At 38.8% G+C, this 25048-nt stretch overlaps 1 protein-coding gene across 1 annotated transcript in view; it reads right to left on the bottom strand.

Annotated features, from left to right (window-relative positions):
- PRDM2 (PR/SET domain 2) overlaps positions 1-23323 on the bottom strand; it is a 65914-nt gene extending 42591 nt beyond the window's left edge. The window contains exons 1-5 of the mRNA XM_071449325.1: positions 23239-23323; positions 15856-15925; positions 8937-9054; positions 8574-8677; positions 5365-5517 (exon numbers count right to left, since the gene is read on the bottom strand). Coding sequence (XP_071305426.1) covers positions 5365-5517; positions 8574-8677; positions 8937-9054; positions 15856-15864 — 384 coding nt within the window. The 5' untranslated portion in view covers positions 15865-15925; positions 23239-23323. The remainder of the gene's footprint in view (positions 1-5364; positions 5518-8573; positions 8678-8936; positions 9055-15855; positions 15926-23238) is intronic.
- Positions 23324-25048: the final 1725 nt, after the last annotated feature.

Here is a 25048-nt window from a genome sequence, read left to right as displayed (position 1 = left end):
AGTGACAAGATCAAAGACCAGAAAAATACCAAAATAAAAGATAAAGCCTAAAAACGGCAAAAAAAAAAAGACAAGATAAAAATCAGAAAAAAAAGTCAAAATCAGAAAAAAAAGTCAAAATCACAAAAAAAACCCCAAAAATCACAAATAGCCCTGCCCAGCCTGGCCTTGGGCACTGCCAGGGATGCAGGGGCAGCCCCAGCTGCTCTGGGCACCTGTGCCAGGGCCTGCCCTGCCAGGGAATGATCTCTGATCATCAAACCCAAATTTCCCCTCTTTCTATTTGTATCCATTGCTCTTTGGCCCAACTACAGTTCCTGACAATATTAATACAGTTTTAGTTAATATTACTGTAGTTAATGATTAATATAGTCTTTGTATTAATAATTCATATGTTGTTGTTGTTGTTGTTGTTATTATTTTTTGCATGAACCTTCCAGCTGTAATGTCCCAAATTGTGGTTTTTCCTCAAATAGTGACACTGGTTTAAATCCCAGTGCTCACTTCTCTGGATATTCACTGTTAATTCTTTCCAGAGAGCAGCCATGTTGGGACAAACATACCTATCTCATACAAAGCTTTAAATAACATTAATTAATTATAATATAATAATAAGTTACTACTGCTCAGGCAGCCACTACAGCTGGGGCAAATTCTAAAGATCCAGGAAAAGACTGTCACAGTGGGTTAATGGGAATACAGATAATTACAATATGTTTAATAAATCCACTTCACCACAAAAATCAAAGGTTTGCTTGCCATTCCAAATTGATTATTTCTATTCTTTTTAATCAGGTTTTTTTAAAAAATCACAGACTAAATCAGTCAAATGGGCATCACTGCAAATGCTACTCATACTCCCAGCACTGCCAACATAAGAAACTCTATTGATCAGTTCATTTCCCACACTCCCTAAAATATCAGACTCCAAGTAGCAAATCCCCAAGCTGCCAGACTGAAGATTTTAATTTTTTACATCTTCCTCATCGTTTCTCCATTTCCTGAAGCATTTTACCCAAAACCAAGAAAAATTTAAATGCCTTAACTTCAATTCCCCTCTCTCAGGGTTAAGGAACACAGGGCTGGTGGAGACCAGATCCTATTTTCAGTCAGGAGCAAAGGAGGTCCTCAGATTGTTATTTCCAGTCTGAAGCCAAAGGGGAATTTTGTATCAAGAAGAAAATTAGGATTTCTTTCTTCTACAGCCCATTTTCTTCTTCTACAGCCCATTTTTAGTGGGTCTCACAGCACATGATAGAGGTGATAATTATCATCATACCCCCAGACACTGGAATAACAAGAGGTGCAGGATCTCAACAACCAAGGGAAGAGTAAGTTATAACGTAGGCAAAGCCTATGGCTTGGCTTCCTTGAGTTCCAGAGGCCTGATAGGATAAATAGAGGCAAAATTATTTGCATGGCCTTGGAGCTGGTGAGCAGCAAGGAATGCAGCAGGGTTGTCTGATGCAAAAAAAAAACCCTTATCATCTAAAAAAATCCAAAGATCTGGGTGAGGTTTCAGGCAATGCAAACACAGGGTGGTAATGAACTCATAATTTGTTGGCTGCATGGCTGGAGCTAACGTTGAACTTGATGAATTTAGTTTTGTTGTGACTGCTCTAGAATCTCAAATTAAGCCCTCTAACCTTGTACTTCTAAAATGAGATGCAGCAGCAGCTTCAAAACCAGACAATGAAAGCTGCTCCCTCACAGAGCAGGACTGCACTGAGCAGGTGCCACTTGTACCCCCCTCTTCCTCCTCGTGACACCCTCGGGTCACAGCTCCAGAACCCAACCTCCTCCAAACTGCTCCCTACACATCCTTGGTGCAGCACTGTCAGACTGGGACAGCCTGGCTAAACAGGTATGAATTTTGGGAAGGTTGATTAGGTTAATAATCCCCACACAGTTTTTTGTGCTTTTTGTTTTAACTGCAACATTTAACTGTCCTTAATCTGAGTATTTCCTGTTCAAAAGTTGTTATTTTCAAGGGTAATATCCCAACAAGTTATTAACCTAACCTAAGTAACCTCAGAGGTTCTAGCACAGATTGTCTAAAATTCAATTAATTGAGCACATTCAAGCACTCTAATGTGCCTTGTACAGACTGAGGTAAGCATTTGCCTGCCCAGCTTCATCAGTTTCTGTTTTTCACCACAGACACAGCATTTTACTGTGATATTGTGCTTCTACACCTGGGGGTGGCCTCATCTCACCACACATGACCCAAGTGAGCAGTCTGACATGTACCTGAGTGAATCTTTCACTCTCTATAACCTTACATTTTGTTGCTCTCTCCCATGTACCAGGGAGGATCTTGAGGTGTTTTAAACCTGTTGGGCAGAACAGTCTTCCAAAAACAAATTAATTTCATTTTTAATCAGGGAGAGTTTCATAGCCAAGCTTCTTCAGAAGACTTTGAAACTGAGTTTTTACTTTATTTTACTTTTTATAGAACTCAAGTTTTGTCCTGTGTGCAGAACAACACCACAGAGAGAGCTCCTGCCATGAGCAGAGGCAGGAAGAGCTGAAACTGCATCACGAGTTTAAGCTGCTCCCTGCAATATCACAGCCCTCACACAGGAACCCTGGGGAAAGCAGATGCAAAGCAGCTTAAAAACACTCTCAGCCCTTCAGCAAAGATGAAGATGGAAGAGAAAAACATTTGCTTGTGCTCACTCACAAATTCTATTCCATCCCATGACTATTCATTGAAAGCAGGGAACTGGGAAGTTAAAGCTCCACAGTTCTGAGGAGATTCTGCACCAAGTAAATTTGGAGTTTGTTATTTCAGCAATAAGGCTTGGAAATCAGCCTGTTTAATTGACAAATTAAAAACCTACAAAAAGCTAAATAAATACTGGTAAAGTTCTGGAATGTTCTGCCCAGGGAGGTGCTGGAGTCCCCATCCCTGGGTGTGTTTAACAAAGCCTGGATGTGGCACTGGGTGCCAGGGTTGAGTTGAGGTGTTGGGCTGGGTTGGACTCCATGATCTTCCAACCTTGTGTGATTCTGTAATTCTGTAAAGGAAACCTCAGGAAAAATAATACCCCATGACTTTACTTTCAATGCTTCAAGGTAAAACAGAACAAAATTACACACAAGCCACTTGAATTCTCCTTTGGGGGTAAATAAAACCTGTGCTGCTTATTTGTCAGTAAGTGGAACTCCCCTAAATTTCTGAATTATGATAAAGATCAGGAAAGAACCATGTGTTCATATCTGGGCTGGTAAATTTACAGCAGGTTTGAAATAGCAGTGTAGAGATCCTAACATTATATGCAAAAGATAAGGACATTTACAATGTTCTTTATTCTATGCCTTCCTTTGTCTCAGTTAGCAGTAAGGTGTGACTGGGATAAAACTCATCAAATTGCAAGAGACAGCAGTCAAAGGAACAAAAGGATATTCCAGTGCTGAGACAAGGTATTTGTTATTCTGTCAGCAGTGCTCAGCCTCTTTTAGCAGTACAGTTATTTTCTGAAGTGCAGTATGACCCATCAAATAAACAATTCTGAAATATGTGAATGCTTGTCTCTGCCAGGACTGAAACTTTTGCAGAAAAGATTCAAGGAGAAGTTTAAAATGTCAGAGTGACTCCAAAAGCACACCTGTACTACTGAGCTAGTGGGACTGTGGGCAAAGGCAGAAGAAATCCAAGTAAAGTGTCTAGAGAGAAATCAAGGCTGGCCTCAGAGCTGTACTGGGAGCCTGCAGCTCTGTGAATAAACCCTGCAGAGAAGTCACCAGTCTGGCTGGCAAGAGTGAACCTCTACTTGGATACAAAGTTCAGAAAATGTTTAGAACACCCAAAAATATTTTAAATAAAAACTAAGTCAAGCTACACACACTCGCTGCTAGGAGGTCTTGATCAGGGATTCAAGAAATACTTTAGAGCTACAATATTCTTAACGTGCTCCACCATTATAGTTAAACCATTTTTTTTTCTTGATTTGGGAGATAAAATGCTCCAGGAATTACACCCTTCTCCCTGCCTTCCCCTCACTCCCTGAACAAAACCAAAATGGTATAAAACCATGAGAAATAGTTTCATGGAGCTACCTATAGAAGTGTCTTGACAGCCAAACTTTGTCAAATGATGCACAGACCATAAAAATAACTGATTACTGCAAAAACATCCTCAGCAGGAGTCTTGGTATCTACAAAAACAGAACAATATTTTATATACTGAGTAGTTTATTGTTCTAGTGTGTATCAAATTTGGTGCTACAGCAATTACCCAATAAGATAGACTTTGTGTCAAAACATCCAGTAGTTTAACAGTAAATCTGATGTCAAATGCATTGGCAGATAAGAATTTATTAATGTCAAATGCATTGGCAGATAAGAATTTATACCGATGATGTGTAGCATTTGCAGTGTTTTAAACATGTTTCATAAAACGTTTCAAACTCTGTTTAATATAAATATATATATATATAAATAGTGTATATATATATAATATATAAATAGTAATATATATATTACTATTTATATATATTTATATATATAAATAGTAATATATATTTTTAAATATAGTTAATATTTTAAATATAACTATAAATAGTTATATATATAAATAGTAATATATATTTATATATTTATATCATATATATATTTTTATATACATATATTTTATATATATTTTATATATAAAATATATATATTATATATATTTTATATATAATATAATTATTAATATATATATTACTGTTTATATATATTTATATAGATATAAATAGTAATATATATTTTTAAATATAGTTAATATTTAATATAACTATAAATAGTAATATATATTTTATATATATAAATAGGAATATATATTTATATATTTATATAATATATATATTTTTATATACATATATTTTATATATAAAATATATATATTATATATATTTTATATATATATAATATAAATCGTAATATATATTTTTAAATATAGTTAATATTTTAAATATAACTATAAATAGTAATATATATTTTATATATATATAAATAGTAATATATATTTATATATTTATATAATATATATTTTTATATACATATATTTTTATATATATAATATATATTATATATATTTTATATATATATAAAATATATAAATAGTAATATATATCTATTACTGTTTATATATATTTATATAGATATAAATAGTAATATATATTTTTAAATATAGTTTATATTTATATATATATTTTATATATATTTTTATATATATAATATATATATTTTTATATATATAATATATATTTTTTTTACTTATATATATATATATATATAAAGAAAAAAGTTTTTCAATAAAGCAGAATCAAAAGAATTAATAATAAAAGACAACAAACAAAGCTGTCCAGCCAGAGCTACCTTTAAACTCTTGTAGTAAATGGTCCTGTTGATCTCCAGGGGGAAGAGGTTCTGCTCCTTGCCCGAGCGGGCCCAGTTGATGTAGCGCAGCCAGTTGCCCTTCTCTGGGTCAGTGGCATCCACACACATCCAGCCCAAGTTGGGGTAATACACCTGTGGGACAGACACAGGGACACCTGCTCACAGCACAGCACTGAAGTGTGGCATCCTCTGAATCCTGGCCCCTCAGGTGGAGGGAAAACATTTTGTGCTGTTCTTGAAGATAAGGAAAGCCCCCTCAGGAAAGCTGTCAGTGGGTATTTTTCCTTTTCTCTTTTTCTAAAAGTCCAAAAATCATAGGCACACAAATTCCATGTGCTAAGATAATGCATATTTGGGAAAAAAACATAATCCAGCCTGTAATTTACCAAGTGCTTCCTATATATGTGCTAAATATGCTTTTTCATGATAAAATAAAAATCAGTGCTTGAATTTCAGTTTGTATTTCCTTAACCTATGGATTACTATTCAAAATAACTAATTGTGATGCACTACAGTCCCCCCTCCTCAATCTCAAATAAAATACTCACACAATAACTGTTTTCAATGTCTGAGTTACCTTGTTTCCAATCTGAATTCCAGCCATCTGCACTACCTGTAAGATCAGGCTCTACATTTTAAGTTTAAAAAATTATAATGATGCTTCTTAAAATATTATCTTTCTTTGGTTCATTTGTAGCTTCCAGAGAATACCAAAATGTACATACTCCCATGCAAGAGGAATTGATACATCTGTGCTGCAACTGAATATTTCCTTTTTTATATCTAGTCCCTGTAACTCAAGGCTTTGTTGTGATTTTGGCCTAAACCATTAGGCAAAATGTCAGTTATATAAGGCCAAAAATCTACAATGTTGTAAATTTTATTTTCTGATACTTTACAAGTAATTCCAAAGCCTTTCAAACTGTTCTCCAATTTTGATCTTTTGTACACTTCTACAACAGCTTAGAAAAACCTCTGCTTAATAAATTCTTTTTTTTTGTGCTGATTATACTGTTGATTAAATGAAATAGAATTTCATCAATAGAAGTTTGAATAAATGCACAACCATCTTAGTTTCTTTCCAAGTAAACAGAAAACATCTCCCTTACTTAAACTATTCCAGCATGGATTTCATCAGCTGACTTTTGAAAGAATGTTCACCAGCACACCCAGCCCTTGCAATATGAAAGCATAAACAGTGTCCCAGGTGAGACTGCAAAAGAAATTCTTTTGGTTAAAATGGAAGAGAAGAGCCAAAGAATGCTGTGGGAGAGCTAAACAGATATGGAATATATGTCTAAATGTAGTTACTGATTACTTATATATAGATTTTTTAATGTACATATATGTATATAGGTATGTACAACTGTACTGTGTTTTTATATTGTTTTATTATGGGTTTTCCATAAACCAAAATACTTTTTTGCTTTTCTAATTTATAGAATATTACAGTCTCACTTAAGAGCAATGTTTAAAGGCCTTGAGCACTGTGAGAAAGAAAATAGCTCCAACTCCTCTCCATAACACTGTGTCTTGAAGTGATTCCTGTACCTACAACAAAACCCACTCAGCACAGCTGTGCCAGTCATTCTGAACCAGCATTTTCCTCCTTTTCAGACACTTGTTCTCACTTTCCCAACTGTGGCTTTTCACCAGTAGAAAAGGAAAATATGTTCTCTCCTCAGATACAGAGGCATGTACTGACACCCACAACCAGTGTTTTTCACAATGAGCCTCTGGTATGCCAGTTCAAAACCATTAAAAGTGACTGGAGATGCCAGTTTTTGAAGCCTTATTTTTTATTCAGATTAATTTGACTAAAGAAGCAAATGGAACACTTGTGGAAAAGGTTGCTCCCCAAGCTGAGTGTCCATATACTGAACTGCTCCTACACACCACCATCCTTCTACAAACCATGTTTGCTACCAGTTGAGATTCTGGACTGGTTTCAGGTATCAGCAAATGAGACCAACTGTTGCAGTTTTCCATTTTAGCTACCTTTTTTCTAACTCTAAAATCACTATTAAAGCAACACACAATTACTCTGGAATCTAACAAGGGTTCCCATTATCACCTGCATTGTAAACAGAACTGAAAAAATATCCACCATGAACATTCAGCAGGCAGCACTGAGAACCACAATTTTAAGGTCAATAATTTACTTGACTGATTCAATCTCAGCAAATGTTCCTGTAACAGATCAAAACTGGAGATACCTTCTGCAGTGGAGTTTGTGATAGCATGAGCTCAATGCTACAAACATTATACTTGAAAATTGTAGTGCTTTTCTAAAGGGTAATTTGCATTTATGGGAATGTCCTAGATCAGTTCCTCTGATAGAGGTTAACTCTGAGTTCTGTGCATGTTTTTAGTGTTTCAGGGAGTTCCCTTTTTGCAAGCAAGGGGACAGAAGCATGGATGACCATTATCAGTGTCTTTAGCCTAAAAATCCACGTTCCAGAACATTCTATGCCACAGTTCCTGCACCCCTCCCCTCCTTGATTATTCACTTTGCTAAAACCATGTCCTGTGTTTGTCTTCAGAAAGACTGAAGAAGTCTTTGGAAGTGGTTATGAATGCCTCAAAGAGACTGTAAAAGGGATTCAGCTCCAGATGGTGGCATTTATATTTTGAAATATAAATTTATTTACATAATATCCAAGGTCTCCTGACTACCAGTGGAGCTTCCAGAGCTGTTCAGCTGCCCAGACAGCACTTGCTTCAAGGCAAGCCCAGCACAAGAAATACTGCAACACTTCAGAACTCTTACAAAAACTCCAAAAGCTGGTCTTCAAAGAGATAAATGAGGAGGAGTGATGTGGCTTCCTTAGGAGATTCCACATCCTCCTAATTTCCCTGATTTCATAGGCAGTTGACAGCACTCAGTTGCACTCAGGGTTGAAGCCAACAAAGAAAAGATCAGCAACAAACTCTTCAGGGCAACTGTGATCCACACACAGCGTGTAAGAAATACAGCAATGTCAAACAATGCCTCTGGTTTATAAAGCTTTGTAATTCAGAATAGTTGTTCCATCCATGTGTCTATAAATAACCATTAGTAATGGCAGTAACAGATGGCAATTACCTTCTATCAAGTTTATTTCTAAACTATCTGGAAAATTAAAGGCTAAATACAAAATATTGACCTGGTGACAAGCACATTTTTCCATTTACAAGCTGTTTCTTACCTCCCACATGTACACATTGCTCTTAACTTGAGATCTTTTTTTCTTGTCACCAACAAATGGCCCAAACTTCTTGCCTTTCAAAATTGACTTTGTTGCCCAGACACCTGAGGAGACACATATCAGGAGTTAAAACTAATCTAAGTTATTCCAAGCAAATCTACTCAAAATTCATATTTTTAAGATTATTAGATGTGCCTGTCTTGGACTGGGGAGCTGTCCACTCTTCCCAAGAGGAATTATTTCAGACAAATCCACCAGACATCATCTCTACCCAGCACAGGAGGGCACCAGGCTTTCACAGCAACTGCAATTTATGTGAGTCACTAAAAATCTTCATTCTCTTTTCAGAGCTGCAGCACTCACCAAGCCGAGTCTTGTCAACAGCAGATGGGAAGAGCCTCACATCCTCAGGAAGGCCCCTAAGCACGTGCTCAGGAACATCATCCAAGGTCTCCACAGCAACAGGGGAGTCACTCGTGTTCTACAAGTCAAAAAGCCAAGCACCATTAGAGGCAAAAACAACTGCACAACAGGTGATCAACCCACATGACCTTCAAAACCTTCTGGCTTGTAATGAAAGTAAATTTCCAAATTCACCATACTGAGGATAATTTCACATATATTAGCAATCATTTATTTCCCTTTTTCAAAGAATGTCTTCCAGGCATACTCAACCTAAGCAGTCCCCCAAAAGCAATCTAAAATATTTTCTTATCTTGCCTTATGTGACAAAGTGCCACTTGTGAGAAAGACTGAAAAGTAACTTCAGGAGAAAATCAAACTCAAAGTTCCAAGAAGTGCATACATTCAAAAATCTGAGAAGTTACTGGCTCTGCTGACTGAAGTGAGCGTGTTGCAGTAAATGAACCACTCCAGGAACCTGCACTGGGGGTACAGCACTGCCTCTGCCCCAGCAGGAGGATGTTCTGCCTGGAGCAGGGTAGGACAACGCTCTCCTTGCAAAGCTACCGGTGCAGAATGGAGGGGACGGCGTCACAGATGCATGTTGCAGTAAATGAACCACTCCAGGAACCTGCAGGGGGTACAGCACTGCCTCTGCCCCAGCAGGAGGATGTTCTGCCTGGAACAGGGTAGGACAACGCTCTCCTTGCAAAGCTACCGGTGCAGAATGGAGGGGACGGCGTCACGCTGCTGGTGGTGTTGGATCATTCCAAACCCAGGCAGACTCATCAAGCTCAAAGTTTACCAAACCTTTAAGGGTGAGGAGAAGATGTGGCAGAGCTGACAAAACACCCCATAAAGGAACAGACAAGGGGCACTACTGATAACCTGCCCAGAGCTGCCTGGGGACACCTCTCTGACAGCCCAGCACATCCTAGAAAAGCCGAGCCCCACTTGTGAACAGGGTCTTCTGTCACACCCCTTCTTGCAGTGTGCTGGAGATTCCTCCCTGGAGTGGGGACATCCCATCTCTGAAGGCCACCCAGTGCCACCAAGTGCCACCCTGCCATGGACAGGGACACCTTCCACTGCCCCAGGCTGCTCCAAGCCCCAGTGTCCAACCTGGGCACCTCCAGGGATGGGGCTCCCACAGCTTCTCTGGGCTCACCATGCTCACAGTCCAACCCTTCCTAAACCCACTCCCTGTCTGCATGAAGCCATTCCCCTTCTCCTGTCACTACAGCTCTTGAACCATCTGCATGTCAAGTTTACTGCTCTGCAACAGAAAATAAGGTAAAAGCAGCTTTTAAAGAGAATAAAAGGATTTTAATAGTAATTATTTCAGCATCATAAATGTTACTCGTATTTCCTACATCAAGTAACGTGTCAGAACTTTAGCCAGCAGCTTATAATTAATACAAGAAGTTTTAAGATGTTTTTATATTAAAGTTTGATAGGCAATATAAAGCTAATAAATTATTTACTGTCCAGTAAGTGATTAGTTCCATTTTATGGAGCCTCCAAGGTTCAATATTATTTTTATAACATTATCCATACTATTGCTACTCACACTTGTCATAAACCAACCTGTTCCCTATTACCCTCTTAGAATTAACAAAACACTATTTCTGATAGAATTACCAGAATTTCAAACTCACAAGAATGCAAAGTTTCCTATAAAATCTCTCCACATTCCAAATGAAGTGTGCATGGTGAAATTTAAGCCTTTATTGAACCACATGCCCTAAAATAACTGGCTGCTTAATCTAACTCGAATCATTCTGGTCAGGAACAAACACTGGTGGTAATGGCAGGAACAACTCTAATATTAAGAATGTTATACTTGACCTCTGAACCCATTTTTAGGAAGAGATTAAACTGAGAAATTTTTCCAAAGAAACTTTAATTTTTTGGAAATTATTCTGGCTTTTACTTATAACCATAAAGCAGAGATACAATAGTAATTTTCACATACTGAATAAGAAATTACTGTGTAATATTCAAGAGTATTTCTACTGAGTACTTTTGAAATACACTGAAAGGTTACTGGAAATATATTTTAAAATGCATCTCAATATGCTATCAAATTTCATTTTTTTTCTCTCTAAAGCCAAACAAATAAAGCTTCTCAGCCCTTGCTCTTCAGCACCCAGCCTTTGTCAGGGTGCTGCTATGGCAATCATTCACTACATCTGAAAACCCAATTTGCTGAGTGGAGTTAATGAACAAATCTTCTGCCAGTTTTAATTGCAACAATGAGGAAAATTATAAAACTGGAATCAGAGCAAGGTTATTCTAGAGCTGCCTTCATAAACCTTAACAGCTGCACAGAGAGCTATTTGTAGGGGAGAAAGACCCCCAGATTGGAAACCATGGAAGGGAGAGAATGCCAGAAATCCCTTCCCATCCAAGAGTGGAGACACCAGGGATAAATACTTCTTCAATAGTTAGAATAGCTGAAGTCTATTCAAAGCAGAGCAAAGCTTTATTTTGCTCTTCTAACAACCCAAAAAGAAAAATACTGATGAAAGCAGCCTGATTTTCAGACATCTGTTTGCCTTGAACTGATATGCAAGAAGCCATGGCTCAGCTGAAAAAGAAACATGCTCTTCCCAGCATTTCAAAGAAACCTAAAAATCTTCCCAGTGCATTACCCCAGGATTTCATCAGGGGAGAAACAAAGCTATTTTTCCCAGTGGTTTCTAACAGGTTATATCCAGAAATAGAAGAGAGTGGCTGACAGCTCTCAGAATGGTGCACTTCCAGTTTCAAGCTAAAAGCAGGATGGTTTTTTGCTGGGTTTCATTTGGGGGCTTGGTGAGTGTTGATTTTGGTTTGGGGTTTTGATGAGCAGCTCAAAATCTCCAATCTCAACCCTGCAAATAAATTTTAACCTATCATAATAAATTTTAACCTATCATAACAGCCTCAACTGATACAGATAGAGGTGTGCAGCACTGTGATACATCTTGGATTTTCCTGGTGTATTTTTTAATGGTCACACATTTTAACTGCAAATATCCCAGAACTGCTCCACCATTTAAGAAGTGTATTTGTAAGGAGGAGTCTACAATCAGAATTTTATTGTGCATCTATCTGCAAAAACCAGAGATTGGCAGGACATTCAGAGAACACAACACTCAGACTCATCCAACACTTGTCACATTAATGGATTTCACAAGTACTAGAAAACTGGATATGGCCTTTTCACAACAATACACTTCACACCTCAAATGAATGGTAATAAGCAATCATATTCTAACAGTAAAATAATCAATTTAGTTCAGTCAAATCAGTGCAAGCTCTTTTTATTTGCAATTTAGATGTAGCTACTTGAAACTTTTTCCAGATCACAACTTGTCCCCGAGCAATGTCTGTCTACCAAAAAGAAATACTACATTTCAATCACTTTCCTACCAAGACTTCACAATCACATTTAAATTTATTTGTCTGTTTACAAAATTCACCCCTTGATAAGGGTAGTGCACTTGTGCATGTCCTACAGCTGACTTTTGCTTTTATCTGAAGCCTTAACACAGTATTTTCCACTCCTTCCAAGGCTGCAATTTTGAATACAAAAACACCTGAAGCTTATTTCACTTTTAAGCTTCTTACTCTAAAGTTCATCAGAAAATTACATTCTAGCATTTAAATCAAGCAGCATGAAGTGACTTTAGGACAATGCCAAAGGATCATTTCAGGGCTGAAGTGGTGCCTTGACTGAAACAATCTTTTCCTGTTTGCATCCAACCCAGAGTCCAGACACTCTGGCAGTACCTTTGAACACATAAAGCAAATTTTCACACCACTTTCAGTACCATTGGACTCATGAGCCAGACACAGATGAGTCTCTATTGTTACAAACAGTATTTAAACAGAGCAGAAAAGGCACCTGCAATAAGATACTTACAGGTGATAAAAGATCAGAGTGAAAAGGAAAGAACCCATCCTGAACAGGGGCATGAATGACAGGCAGTGAGTGTCATGGCAGGGTGGAAACAGGATTAGGATAAATGAGAAGGCAGAGGAAAGGATGCCATGAAGAGGGAGGGAAGTTCAAGGAGGTGGCTGAGGAAGGGGAGCTGTGCCAGCTGGCACACGAAGGCAGACAGGTCTCTCTCTACCTCACCTGGCTACCCCTCCTTGCTACAATTTCACACAACTCATGTGCTTGAAAATTTAAGATGTAATGGAAATATTTGAAATAATCATTGAAAAATTCAGAAGGAATGAGGGGAGGAAGTTTCAGAACAAGTGCAGATGTCCTTTGCTCCTGCATTCCTCAGCACTTTTTAAGTAACTGCCTGTGCTGTTTTCCCAGTAGAACCCGAATTCCTCCTACAGTCTTACTGCAGTCTGAGATAATGCTACCAATCAAACCCCATGTTTGCTTGGGGTTTTTAAAATAAATTATTCAGCTATTCTGATGAACTAATTTACATATTAGAGGAAGATCTCCTTTGAAAAGAGGACTGCCCATCCTGAGACAGCAATCTTCCAAGAAACCCAAAAACATGAACTCCAGCAACAGATGGGGTTTCTTTAATCTGTCTTCTCCTTACAACAAAAAGGCCATATCAAAGAATTTAAGAGAAGGTTTTCCTTCACCACTTCAAGATTTCTGTGGGATAATCCACAAAACTAACAGATTTTTCATATAAACTAAATCAACACCAGCCCAGTTAGTCTCATGGTCATCAAAGTCACACCAAAAGCAGAGACAAGCAGAATGAAAGAAATATGAGAATGAACCACTTGAAAGATGTGTGGCATCAGGCAAAAACATTTCTTATACAGACCTGGCACTACAACTTGTCAACAGTGAATGAAATGACAAGGGCACTGCAAGAAAAAACACCACACAGTTGATGCTGAATACACACTTCATATGAACAGTCAGCCAACAATTAAAGCCATATGGGCTCCATGAGCTTTGGAAAGCAAAGGTGAAAGGCAGAAAGCCCAAGGAGGACCCTAAGCTGCTGTAGGAACTCCCTGAGGAAGGGCAGTCTCAGCCTGTAATTGTAAGGTGACACACACAGCACAGCATAAATGAGATCAGCAGTTCCCATAAGAAAGATGAGGACTTTTAATACAGCACAGAAATCTGATTTAATTCCAGAAACAAATCAGGGTGAAGAACACAACAACAGACAGGACACGAGGGGACATGGCCACACACATGGGAGCAGTCAATAGTAACAATTACAGATTAGGATCTCCAGTTCTCAGAGTTTTAGCAGAATCCAAAGCTTATTGGCATGACTAATAGGGCAGGATTATTCCTCAAGCAGACAGAGCAATAGGCTGCTGGCTTCATGCCACTGAGTGCCCCAAAATAAACCTTACAGGTGAAAACATTTCAATTCTCAATAGACATTTTGAAGCAGCAGTTAACCCTGCTCCCCAAAACAGACTATTAATGCTTAAAAGTGTGCTAATGCAAATATTTTATATATATAATTCATGTTTGTATTTTATTTTATTTCTATTTTATATTTATATTTTATTTATATTTATACATATATTTATATATATAAATATATTTTATATATAAATTTAAAAATATATTTATTTTTATATTTTTATATAAAATTTTTATATTTTTATATTATAAAAATATATATATTTATATATATTTATATATATTTTATATAAATATATTTTTATATAAATTAAAATATATATATAAATTTGTATATATATATTTATATATATTTCTATTTTATATATATATAATTCATATTTGTCTATAGATATAATCCAAGTTTGTTTTTTCACAATACATATTTCAACACTGATAGAGATTATATTTTGCTTTTTACCTTTTTAATATGTACAAATATATTGAAGAGTTTTTTACTTTAAATCAGAGGAAAAAAAGCAACAGGAAACATCTCACCAGCCCATTCCATGCTGTAATTACTTATGCATATACCTCCATGACTTCACAGATAAAACACTTCAGCAATTGCTAACTGTACTCAGCCTGCTGCTGATCAAGTAAGGATAATAAAAGCACACATTAGCCACAGGCATTGAAGTGTACAAAGCATTTTATACAACTGTGTAATGTGGCTGTTTCTGACTCATAAAGCTTCTGTTCATGGCTGACTTTTTCAGCAAAGTAAGAATGGATTTCCTGCAGTGTGATATCCCATGGTCAAATTGGGGGAATAATATCAGTGAGATCAGCCAGAGGGAGGAGGAGTTGTGAGAAAAATCTGAGGCCACATGTACTTCTTCTGTATCTCTAACCAACAACTGTGTGTGAGAGACAAACTGCTGGGTAATTCCTGTTTGGATAAACAAATGCAGAATAAAATGCTGCACAGTTGGTGCTGATTTAGACCAAGAGCCTCCAGTCAGGACACTCGTGACTCCACACAGCCAAGGGCTGCTCCACAAAGGAAATGTGCTTGCCCAGCCTTTCCACTTGCTTCCAGGAGAAACACTTCACATTCCAGAAAAGTCTGGTATTTCCCAATCAATCAATGTGTGGCAGATTGTTTACTGCACATTTGAAAAAGGAATGTGATTATAAAAGGATTTTTAAACATGGAAGCCTTCCATTTGCAAGCCACTTTTTTAAGGAACTGAATTCTTACGTGCAGGTTCAGGAGGAAATAGAATTTTCTGGAGCAGTGTTCTGAGAAGAGGTGCCAGGAGCAATAACTTACAGACTGCTAAAGGGAATTCACAAAAATCTCAAATCCATGAAATAACAGACATCTCACAAGCATACACAGTGCAGAATGGACAATGATGAAATTTAATGAGACCGAAGATTTTAAAGAACATTTTTTAGTGGATGATTTACTTTTCTTATTAATAATTAACTGCTCTAAGTATTTTGATAAAGTCTTACATTTCTACTCACCTGATTCATTTTGAATTCCTGTTGTGTTCAGAAAAGACACAACAAAGAAACTCCTTTGATTACATGAACCCTAAAACAAAAAACAGACAATTGTAATATGTACCCATGTACAAATTCACATTGAACTGAAAGTACACAGAGCTGTAGTTTCTCTTCCTAAATTGTCTGTAGAAAAAGAGCATTTTGCTTTAGAAAAAATTCTGCTCCAAGCTGCAGTTTTATTATTACAGCTCAAATGTGTCTGAATTATCTAGCATTAATCTTTCTCCTACTTTAAATGATGATGTAACAGATATGCTCAGGTAAGATTGTTCCATTTGTTTTTTAAAGTAAGTTGGTTTGCTCAGGATTGAGTACTTTTAAGAACTTTAGACATCAGATTTCTTTAGAATTTTATATCAAAGCATTATGGAAGGACTTACATGTTTTTCAAATTTAAAAAATGCATGTTCCTCTACTCTTCTATATTAGAAACAGCAAAATATTCCTTAAATTGAGCTGTATTGAGGTATTTTATTACATGAATGCATTTTACATTCCTTTTTAATAAAAGCCTGAGATTTCAAAAGGTATCTGACAAAAATTCCGAGTTCAAGTAGGCATCAAACTTTTAAACTCACAACTTGAGGGAAAACTAATCAGAATGATGCCATATCCAAGGGTTGAGATCAACTCACTTCCTTTCTTTGTTAATGTATACAAAACAGCTTTTGTGCAAATTAGACCCAAAACACTTTTAGACCCATTGTCATACAGAATTTTCAAGAAATTAATGCCCCCCATTTTTGAAAGTTAACTGGTCCCTCTTCACTTCAAGCATTTTATTCAAGTACTGCTATTTCTTCCTGTCTTTAGTTTTCCTATATAACAATGATAAACTGAATTTTTTACTAAGTGCTCTGCATAAGTACTAACATTTAATTTAAAATAAGTTCAAGCAAAATCTACTCCAAATACATTTCACATAACCCCTCTCATCTTTGCACTGGAATAATTTTTAATGCTGTGCAAAAGTGCCAACAGTGCCAAGCATCATTCAAATGTTACACTGCTTAAGAAATCCATAAGAAAAGGAAAAACACCCTTGGAAATGATATTTCTGTTGTATTCACCTCTTCCAGGATGAACTTCTTTTGTCCTGGTGTTTCCATACTACAAAGAGCTCAAAGATCTGTATTTCAGTCCCAGTTTTGCAGCTGATTCTGAGGGATTTAAAGTTTGCCAGCAAAGACCAGTTATGGGATAAGGGGCTCCATCTGAGCAGCCTGAACACATCCAAAGAGCAGCACTCATTCTTACTGATTTCTAACTTATTTCAGAACTGGAGGCAGCACAAACATCTGTACTTGAGGCCTGAACATCAAGGAAAAACCCAGCAATCATTGGGACAAAACCCATGTAACATAATTTTATAAATGAAAGAATTTCTGTAGCAGGAGAGGTGTCCAGTAATTTCCTAGTATGAAACCAAACTTACCTTTAGTATCAAATGTCTCATTTTTATATACTGTTAGAATATTTTTAGAGAATAAAATATAAAAGTCAAGAAAAGCCAGAACCTCTTATGGACACAGCCTGAGGAGCAGCAGGCTGTGGCTGGCACGAGTTTGTTTTTACTTTTCCCTGCCCATTTCTACCTTTTCTCCTCCCTTTTACCAAAGATCATTGCTGTCCACATGAACACTTTTGAGCACAAATCTGGAAAGGAGTGCAGGAAACAGCCCTCTGACACTTCATTGCCAGCACTGCCCACTTTGCCCAAAACTCCAGAAATCCACAGACAATAAGGATTTAAAGCACTTTCTTACAGAAGCAAATATTGAACACCATCACCATCCACACTAAATGTGTAGAATCTGAGACAATAAATAGCAATAAAGTGATGGGCTGCAGAGTTAAAGGAAAATCCTGTCAGGCTGAACATTTCCTCTAAGCTGAATTTTCTTAGCCCAGTTATTAAAGAAATTACTCAAAAAATTTGAAAAGCAGACAAAATCTTCTTATTTTGTTTCATTTGAGGAGTAAAAATACACTTTTCTTCTTTTTCATATATTAATTCAAAAATATTAAGAATTGATAGTTAACAAAGAATTTTTGAAACAAAAGTAATGGTATTTTTATAAATAAATATTATATATATGTAAATATTTTATTCAGCTTTTATACAACAGGTTGTATCCCAACCTCTCAATGGTATTTCTTAGGAGATGACAACACATCTTTATTATAAACTGATGTAGTTAAACATCCAAAAAATTCAGTTTTTGCAGACTCCTAACAGACTCTACTACTCCATATTCTTTCAACTACCAATTACCAGTGGAACCACTTGAGCATAAAACAGAATGAGGTGAGAAATTAAATTTGTAGCAAACCAAAAGCTTTTAGAAGTATTTTTAAAGCTATCAATTTAAAATACACACTTCATATTAAAATTTCATACCTGCAAGTTTGGTATTTTTTTCCCCTCTTCCACATTACTTATTTTGTTAACAGTGAATTCAACTACGTGGAAAGCAAGATTAATTGTACTGGAAAATAAATAAAATTATTACTATACAGAGTCCTGTGTGCAGCTACTAGTTTTCTTTCTACCTAAAATGAAACTTTGTAAGAACAGAAGTAACTGTAACAGTAAACTCGTGGTTTAACTTTTGGTACACAAAGTTCAACAAACTGAAGAAAATATGAATAAAAATATGAATAAAAATATGAATAAAAATATGAATAAACATCAGCTCCCAGCAGGATCAGTGAGTACCAACAAGGTCTTTACTCTCAGCACTGTGTTAAACATAGGTCAGACGCTGTTGTGAAATAGTTAAGTGTGCACTGTTAGCTTGGTTGTTATGTTGTAAAAGGGGTTAAAAAGGGAGTTTTTAAGGAATCAGGTACTCAAGGACCATAACACAGCTCAGTGAGGGCACCAGGAGCCAGCCTGGACACAGCTGCCATGGGCAGAACCAGGACATGGCTGCCCTGAGCACCCCAGACCCTGGCACAAAGACACCTGTGCCTTCCATTCTAACCCATGGAAACAATTCCCAACTGTGTGCCAAGAGTTACAACCCAAAAAGTCTGAATAGAATGATAGTGAATTTATCACAGGGTGAAAAAGTAGGATTTTAAAGGTTTTTGAACAGAAGTTCAAGAAGGAAGACAGAAGAATCTAAGTGTGTCCAGTCTTTCTCCTTCTCTTTCTTGTCCTCCATCTTCTGCTGTAATAGCAGCACTTTTAGATCAGTTTAGACACAAACTGTCTAACATAAGTGATATGAATTAGAAAATTCTTATTAGAATTTTCTATATTTCTATAATTTTCTTATTAGAATTTTAATTAGGTATTAGAAAATTATTGTAAATAAGGTACACATTGTTTTTAGTATAAAAAGATAACCCCGCCCCATCAAATACAAATATTTTCATCCAAACTCAACAGCAACATAAACTAACCTATTACCTGGATATTATTAATAACATTTACCACAATGAACTTCAATCATTCACTGACATCCCTAAGAAAAGAACAATAAAGGTTCTATCTCACAAGTGAAGCACACACACCAGAAACCTGAATTTTCAAAATTCATTCTCAGAAAACACTGCCAGGTCATACTGATTTTAAACTACTGCTTACTGCTCTATCTCATGAGTGCAAAAATACTTCACACTTACTCAAGACATTAAAGCATCTGGGAAACCAAGAAGAGAAAGAAGATCTACTGCACTGTCTTATCCTGGAGTCACAGAAAAAAATATTTTTTAGCCAGCAAATTATATTTTATTCATATAAGAATATACAAGGCATTTGTATTTAAGGAAACACTGTGTTCTCTAAAACAAAATCCTTAAAGCAAAAACCTATTATTTCTGAACCTATGCTTCAGAATTTTAAATATTCCCTTAGAAAACCTGTAACTTGTTAGGAATAAAGTCTGCAAACAACAGCAAGTCGTTTCATTCAAAACCAGCAGTGCAGATTATCCCTTTCCAACTCAATCAGACTAGTAAGCACTCCTAGGTTTTATTAAGTAGACTTATTAAGTAGACTACTTATTAAGTAGTCTTCTGCTTTTATAAGCCATATTTCTCATTTCTGTATGTGGGGTTTTTTTTTTACATCCCAGAATCCAAAAAGCATTTGGAAAGAGAATGCTCAACTCAGAGGCAGGAAAAGGCAGGCATGAGAGTATCAATCCTATTTTGGAAGCTGAAAATGGGACATGCATTACGTCACTGCTGCAGTGAAAACACGTTCATTAGGGAACCAGGAACAACCTGAAAGTCTCCCCAGCCTGTTTTCCTAAGTCCCAGGGTTCAGCCTGGGATACTGCACAGCTCTTGCCTTTGTTTTACTTTCTAGCTGCAGCACATGACCGTTCTTGAAACATCAGGACCTCTACGTGTTTTCAATTCAATGCTGAAATACTCGCATCCACAAATTTCCCAGGCATTGGGTGAAATAAAGCTTGCCAATTTAAAAACATAAAGTTGGTGTTAACTCTAAAAGTTGAAAATATGCATGTGATAGGGCATCCTGTTTCTATTGACAGGCACTCAAATGCAAAGACATTTTCAGTTACTCAAGGCTGCCTGAATAAGAACAGAGGAAAAATGGTCAGACAATGATTTTCTGAACACTAAAATCTATTACCTATTGTCCAGTGAGAAAAAAGGCTCTGCTTACTGCCACAAAACCAAATAAACTGCTGCACCTCAGGAAGGTGTATTCAGGTAACCAAGATAATAAGCCAAGAAATCACCAACACAACACAAACCCCAAGTTTATTCATTAAACAGCAACTAGTCAAGAGAAGTCAACAGAAAATAACAAGTCTCTAACAAGAGCAAATATGCAGAAATTCCATTCCAATCTTCAGATATGAGTGCACTTCAATTTGACTCACAAATGCAGTAAAACCCAATGAAAATTTTCTCAGCTAAGTACACTCACTGCTGATTATTACAATGTGAAAAAGCTGATTTCAGTAATTTCTTTTTACAACACAGGACTCATCCTCCCACTTTTGACTACAGCATGTTTTATACAGAGAAGAAATATTTTCCAGCTTATTCTCAGTGGAAAAAAACCCATATTGGTCAAAGAAATGATGTCATTTGAGGGGTTAAGACATCAGGATCATGTCTGCCCTTTCCATGAGAACAAGTTCAACAACAAAGACACTACAGTACTTTACACAGGTTTGCCAAGGCAGGAATACATCATTGGTCATCTCTAAACCTCTCTGAATTTCTGTTTCCAACAGAGAGAGACACCCAGTGAGCAGCACATCCCTTTTACACAGTTTATATCTCTTGTTTATCCCTAAGGATCAGGGATTTTATGTGGCACAGTGGAATGGAGACATCACTGCACTGCAGGATGGACTTCCAGAGCCACTCCAGGTGCTACAGAAGAAGACTTCCTGCTTTATTTCTCTTCCATTCTCAAGCAAATTTTCAATAGTAAAAAATGGATGTGTTAAACCAATGCACAAAAGTGCCTGAACATTGTTCCCCCCTTTCCATGCTGTGCTGGTAGAAAGCTGCTCTTTGGATTCCCATAAAACAGGCACCAACTCAGCAATCTCCAAACTCCACACTTACCCTGGCACTTCTAGCAAAGACACTTTATCCAAAGTGATCATTTGCCCTTTAATTAACATAAACTAGGGTTTCACTGTAAGTGCCACTGTTTTTATGGTCTATGCTATGCACTGTGGAGGCACAGCTGTCCCAGCAAACCCTGGGTGCCACTTCCTTGAAAACCAACAGGTCCCTTCACATGGCTCTCACCAACAGGTCCCTTCACATGGTTCTCACTGCTGTCTCTGCAAGGCCAAAAGTTCTTCTGTTTCTTAAAAGTCACTCCTTCATCTCTCAGTGACACAGATGTCCATCTGAAAAGTGCCAATGCTCTCACTCATTCACCATTATGCTTTCTTGCACTTGGAAGAGCTGGAAATCTCCACACCAAGGAAAGCAGCCCTGAATTCTTAGCATGCCCATGGTTTTTACTGAAATGTTGTGTCAAAAGACAATAAGAGAATCATGGAATGGCCTGGGCTCAAAGAGACCTTAGAGCTCATCCAGTCCCACCCCCTGCCATGGGCAAGGACATCTTCCACTATCCCAGGTGGCTCCAAGCCCTGTCCAACCCAGCCTTGGACACCTCCAGGGATGGGGAATCAACAGCTTCTCTGGACACCCTGTGCCAGGGCCTCCCCACCCTCATGGGGAACAATTTCTTCCATATAGCTAACCTAAACTTCCCCTCTTTCAATTTGAAACCATCACTTCTTGTAATCAGTTCCTAAAGTTCCTGCTGAGGAACATAATTACACGCCATGCTACTGTACATCTCCAGTTACCCCAATCTATTTAGTATATCTGAATAAGCTGGAGAAGACTTTGCATGCCCAAAGTCCAGAGAACAGACTGGGAACAGCAAACGGGGGCAGCACAAGGAGCACAGGCAGCCCTGCTGCTCTCTAGAGCTGTCCACTGCTGCTCACTCAAATGTGAAATAAAAAGAATAGCTCTCTTGCCACTGAATGATCATTTAGCAGGTGCAGCCACACCACCTTCTCTTCCTTCCTCAGTTGGAAACAACTTTAAGTTTTCTTTACTGCTTCACAATGGAAATTTTGCAGCTTCATATGAATTTGAAACCACTGGAAACTTCACTGAATGCTTCAGCTACCTGTCCATGAGATGGTTATCAGCAGAGCTCCGCAGGCTGCTCTGCCTTCAAATAAAAAACGCACTTAAGATACATCTCTTCAGCTGTTCTAAATGTCTTAGGTGAGTATTTTTCATTTCCCCTCAAACATTTTTCCCCCGCAGTACCACTGCACAATGAATTATTCTCCGACTTAGAAGAATAATTCACAGATGGCCATTTCCAGTGAGGGGACCAATTCCGGAGTTAATTCCTCCAAGCCCTGCTCGCTCAGCTTGGCAGAACGTGACCTGCAGGAGCTTTAGGGCCTGCCAAGTGTCAGAACTTCTGCAGACACTTTGAAAGAGCAGAGTTCTCTCAGCATCGCGCTGCCAGCGGCAGGAGCCAGCCGACACTTCCGAGGCAGCATTTTCCAGATAAAAAGATTGAAAAAGCCGCCCAGGGGATGGAGCGTCTTCCTCCAACCGGCCTCCCTCGCATCCTCCACCCTCGCTTCCCCTCCCCGAGGCGCTCCCGCGTCCCGGCGGGCACAGGTCCCGCACCTGCCGCCGCTGCCCTCGCACCCCCGGCCGCCGCCCCCCCGCGGACACCGGGGCGGCTCCGCAGCCTCAGCAGCTCCCGCGGGCCCCGCTCCCTGCGCCGCCGGCTCTGCCCCGCGCCCGCCCGGCCGCGCCCGCCGGGTCCCGCCGCCCCCCGCTCACCCGGGCCCCGCTGGCGGCGGAGCGGCCTCAGCGCCGGCACCGTCCGGGCGCCATCTTGTCTCCAGCCTCGGAAGTGACGTTCGGGGGAGGCCGCGGGCAGGGCCCGCCGCGGGACCCCCGAGCCCTTCCTGCCCTTCATCTTCATCGGCTTCATCATCCTCATCCCCAACAGCCCCTTCCTGCCCTTCATCTTCATCGGCTGTATCGTCCTCATCCCCAACAGCCCCTTCCTGCCCTTCATCTTCATGGGCTGTATCGTCCTCATCCCCAACAGCCCCTTCCTGCCCTTCATCTTCATCGGCTTTATCGTCCTCATCCCAAACAACCCATCCCTGTCCTTCATCTTCATCGGCTGTATCGTCCTCATCCCCAACAGCCTCTTCCTGCCCTTCATCCCCCTCATCCCCAACAGCCCATTCCTGTTCTTCATCGCTTTCATCCCCCTCATCGGCTTTATTGTCCTCATCCCCCTCATCCCCAAGAACCCCTTCCTGCCCTTCATTGTCCTCATTGCCTTCATCGTCCTCCTCCCCCTCATTGCCCTCATCCCTAATGCCCCCTTCCTGCCCCTCATCATCTTCATCACCCTCATTGCTCTCATCCCCAACAGCCCCTTTTGCCTTCATCCTCTACATTGCCTTCATGCCCAACATGCACAAGAGCCCCTTCATCACCTTCATTCCATTTGTTCCCTTCACCCCCTTCCTCCCCTTCATCACCTTCATTCTTATACCCCTTTCTCTCCCTTCATCCTCTTCATCCCCAGCACTGCCTTCCTCCCCTCCATCCCCTTTGTCCCTTTTCACCCTCTTTACCCCCTTTATCCCCTCCACCCCTCAATCCCCTGAGCCCCCCTCAGATCTCACCACATGCCCCAGGCACCTCCATCCACCACCCTCTGCCAGACAATCCACAGGTTCTCCAAACTCTTTCTCCCTGCACTTTATTTTTTTTTTAATGTCTTTCTCATCTTTTTCCAGTAAAGCAGCTCTACAGGGTTCTCACCTGTGACTGAAATTTAAAAAAACAACAAACCCTGGCTGAGGGGAAACGATTTGGGTCTCTGAGGTGATGTGGGGGCCGAGCCTCACAGCCCTGAGGGGCCCAGGCTGTCGCTGGCTTGGGACCCATTTGTGCTGCACATAAATTGTACTGTTCCATCTAAACCAAGGTTTTTTTGCTCTGCTGTTCTAAGCAAGTTCCTGAGAGGGAAAAAGCCCTCCATAATCACCTGCTGGGAGATGTCTGTATTTGTACTGCAGGACATAACAGTGTGTCTGCCCTTAATTTCTCTCTCCCCTGAAGGTTCTATTCATAATGCAGTCAAAGATATATTCCTCCCAGGCTAGGACTGTATTTTACCTGGAATTGTTAAGAATTTGCCATTTTCCCAGAGGAAAATCCCCGATTTAAATCCATAGGACATGAATACAGTTACAGAAGAGAGTAAGTTCAGAAATGTTTTACATTTATTTAATGATATACATCAATGAGTAACATTAAAACTGTCAGTAAGGCTGGACACAAAAAGTGCTCCTATAGCATCAGGACAGAGGAATCCCGTTCCATTCCATGAAGCTGGAAGCTGGATTTCTTCAGCAAGCAGCCAAGCAAATCACCTGTCTGCCCACTCTTATCAAAACACAGCTTTTTAAAAACAATCCACCATATTACCCAGAAATAGCTACAAGCTTAACCTTTCACACATCTGGAAGACACACACTGCCAGGGAATTTGAACATCTCTGCAGTGATGCTTAGGTTTGGCAAGCAACAGACTGAAAAATAACAGAACACAGTGATTTTTTTAC

This window comes from Agelaius tricolor, unplaced genomic scaffold, assembly GCF_023055355.1.
Source record: "Agelaius tricolor isolate 1412-34295 unplaced genomic scaffold, bAgeTri1.0.p SCAF_28, whole genome shotgun sequence".
Lineage (NCBI taxonomy): Eukaryota > Metazoa > Chordata > Aves > Passeriformes > Icteridae > Agelaius > Agelaius tricolor.
The sequence above is the reverse complement of the archived record's forward strand: the minus strand, read 5'-3'. Positions and strand labels throughout refer to the sequence as shown.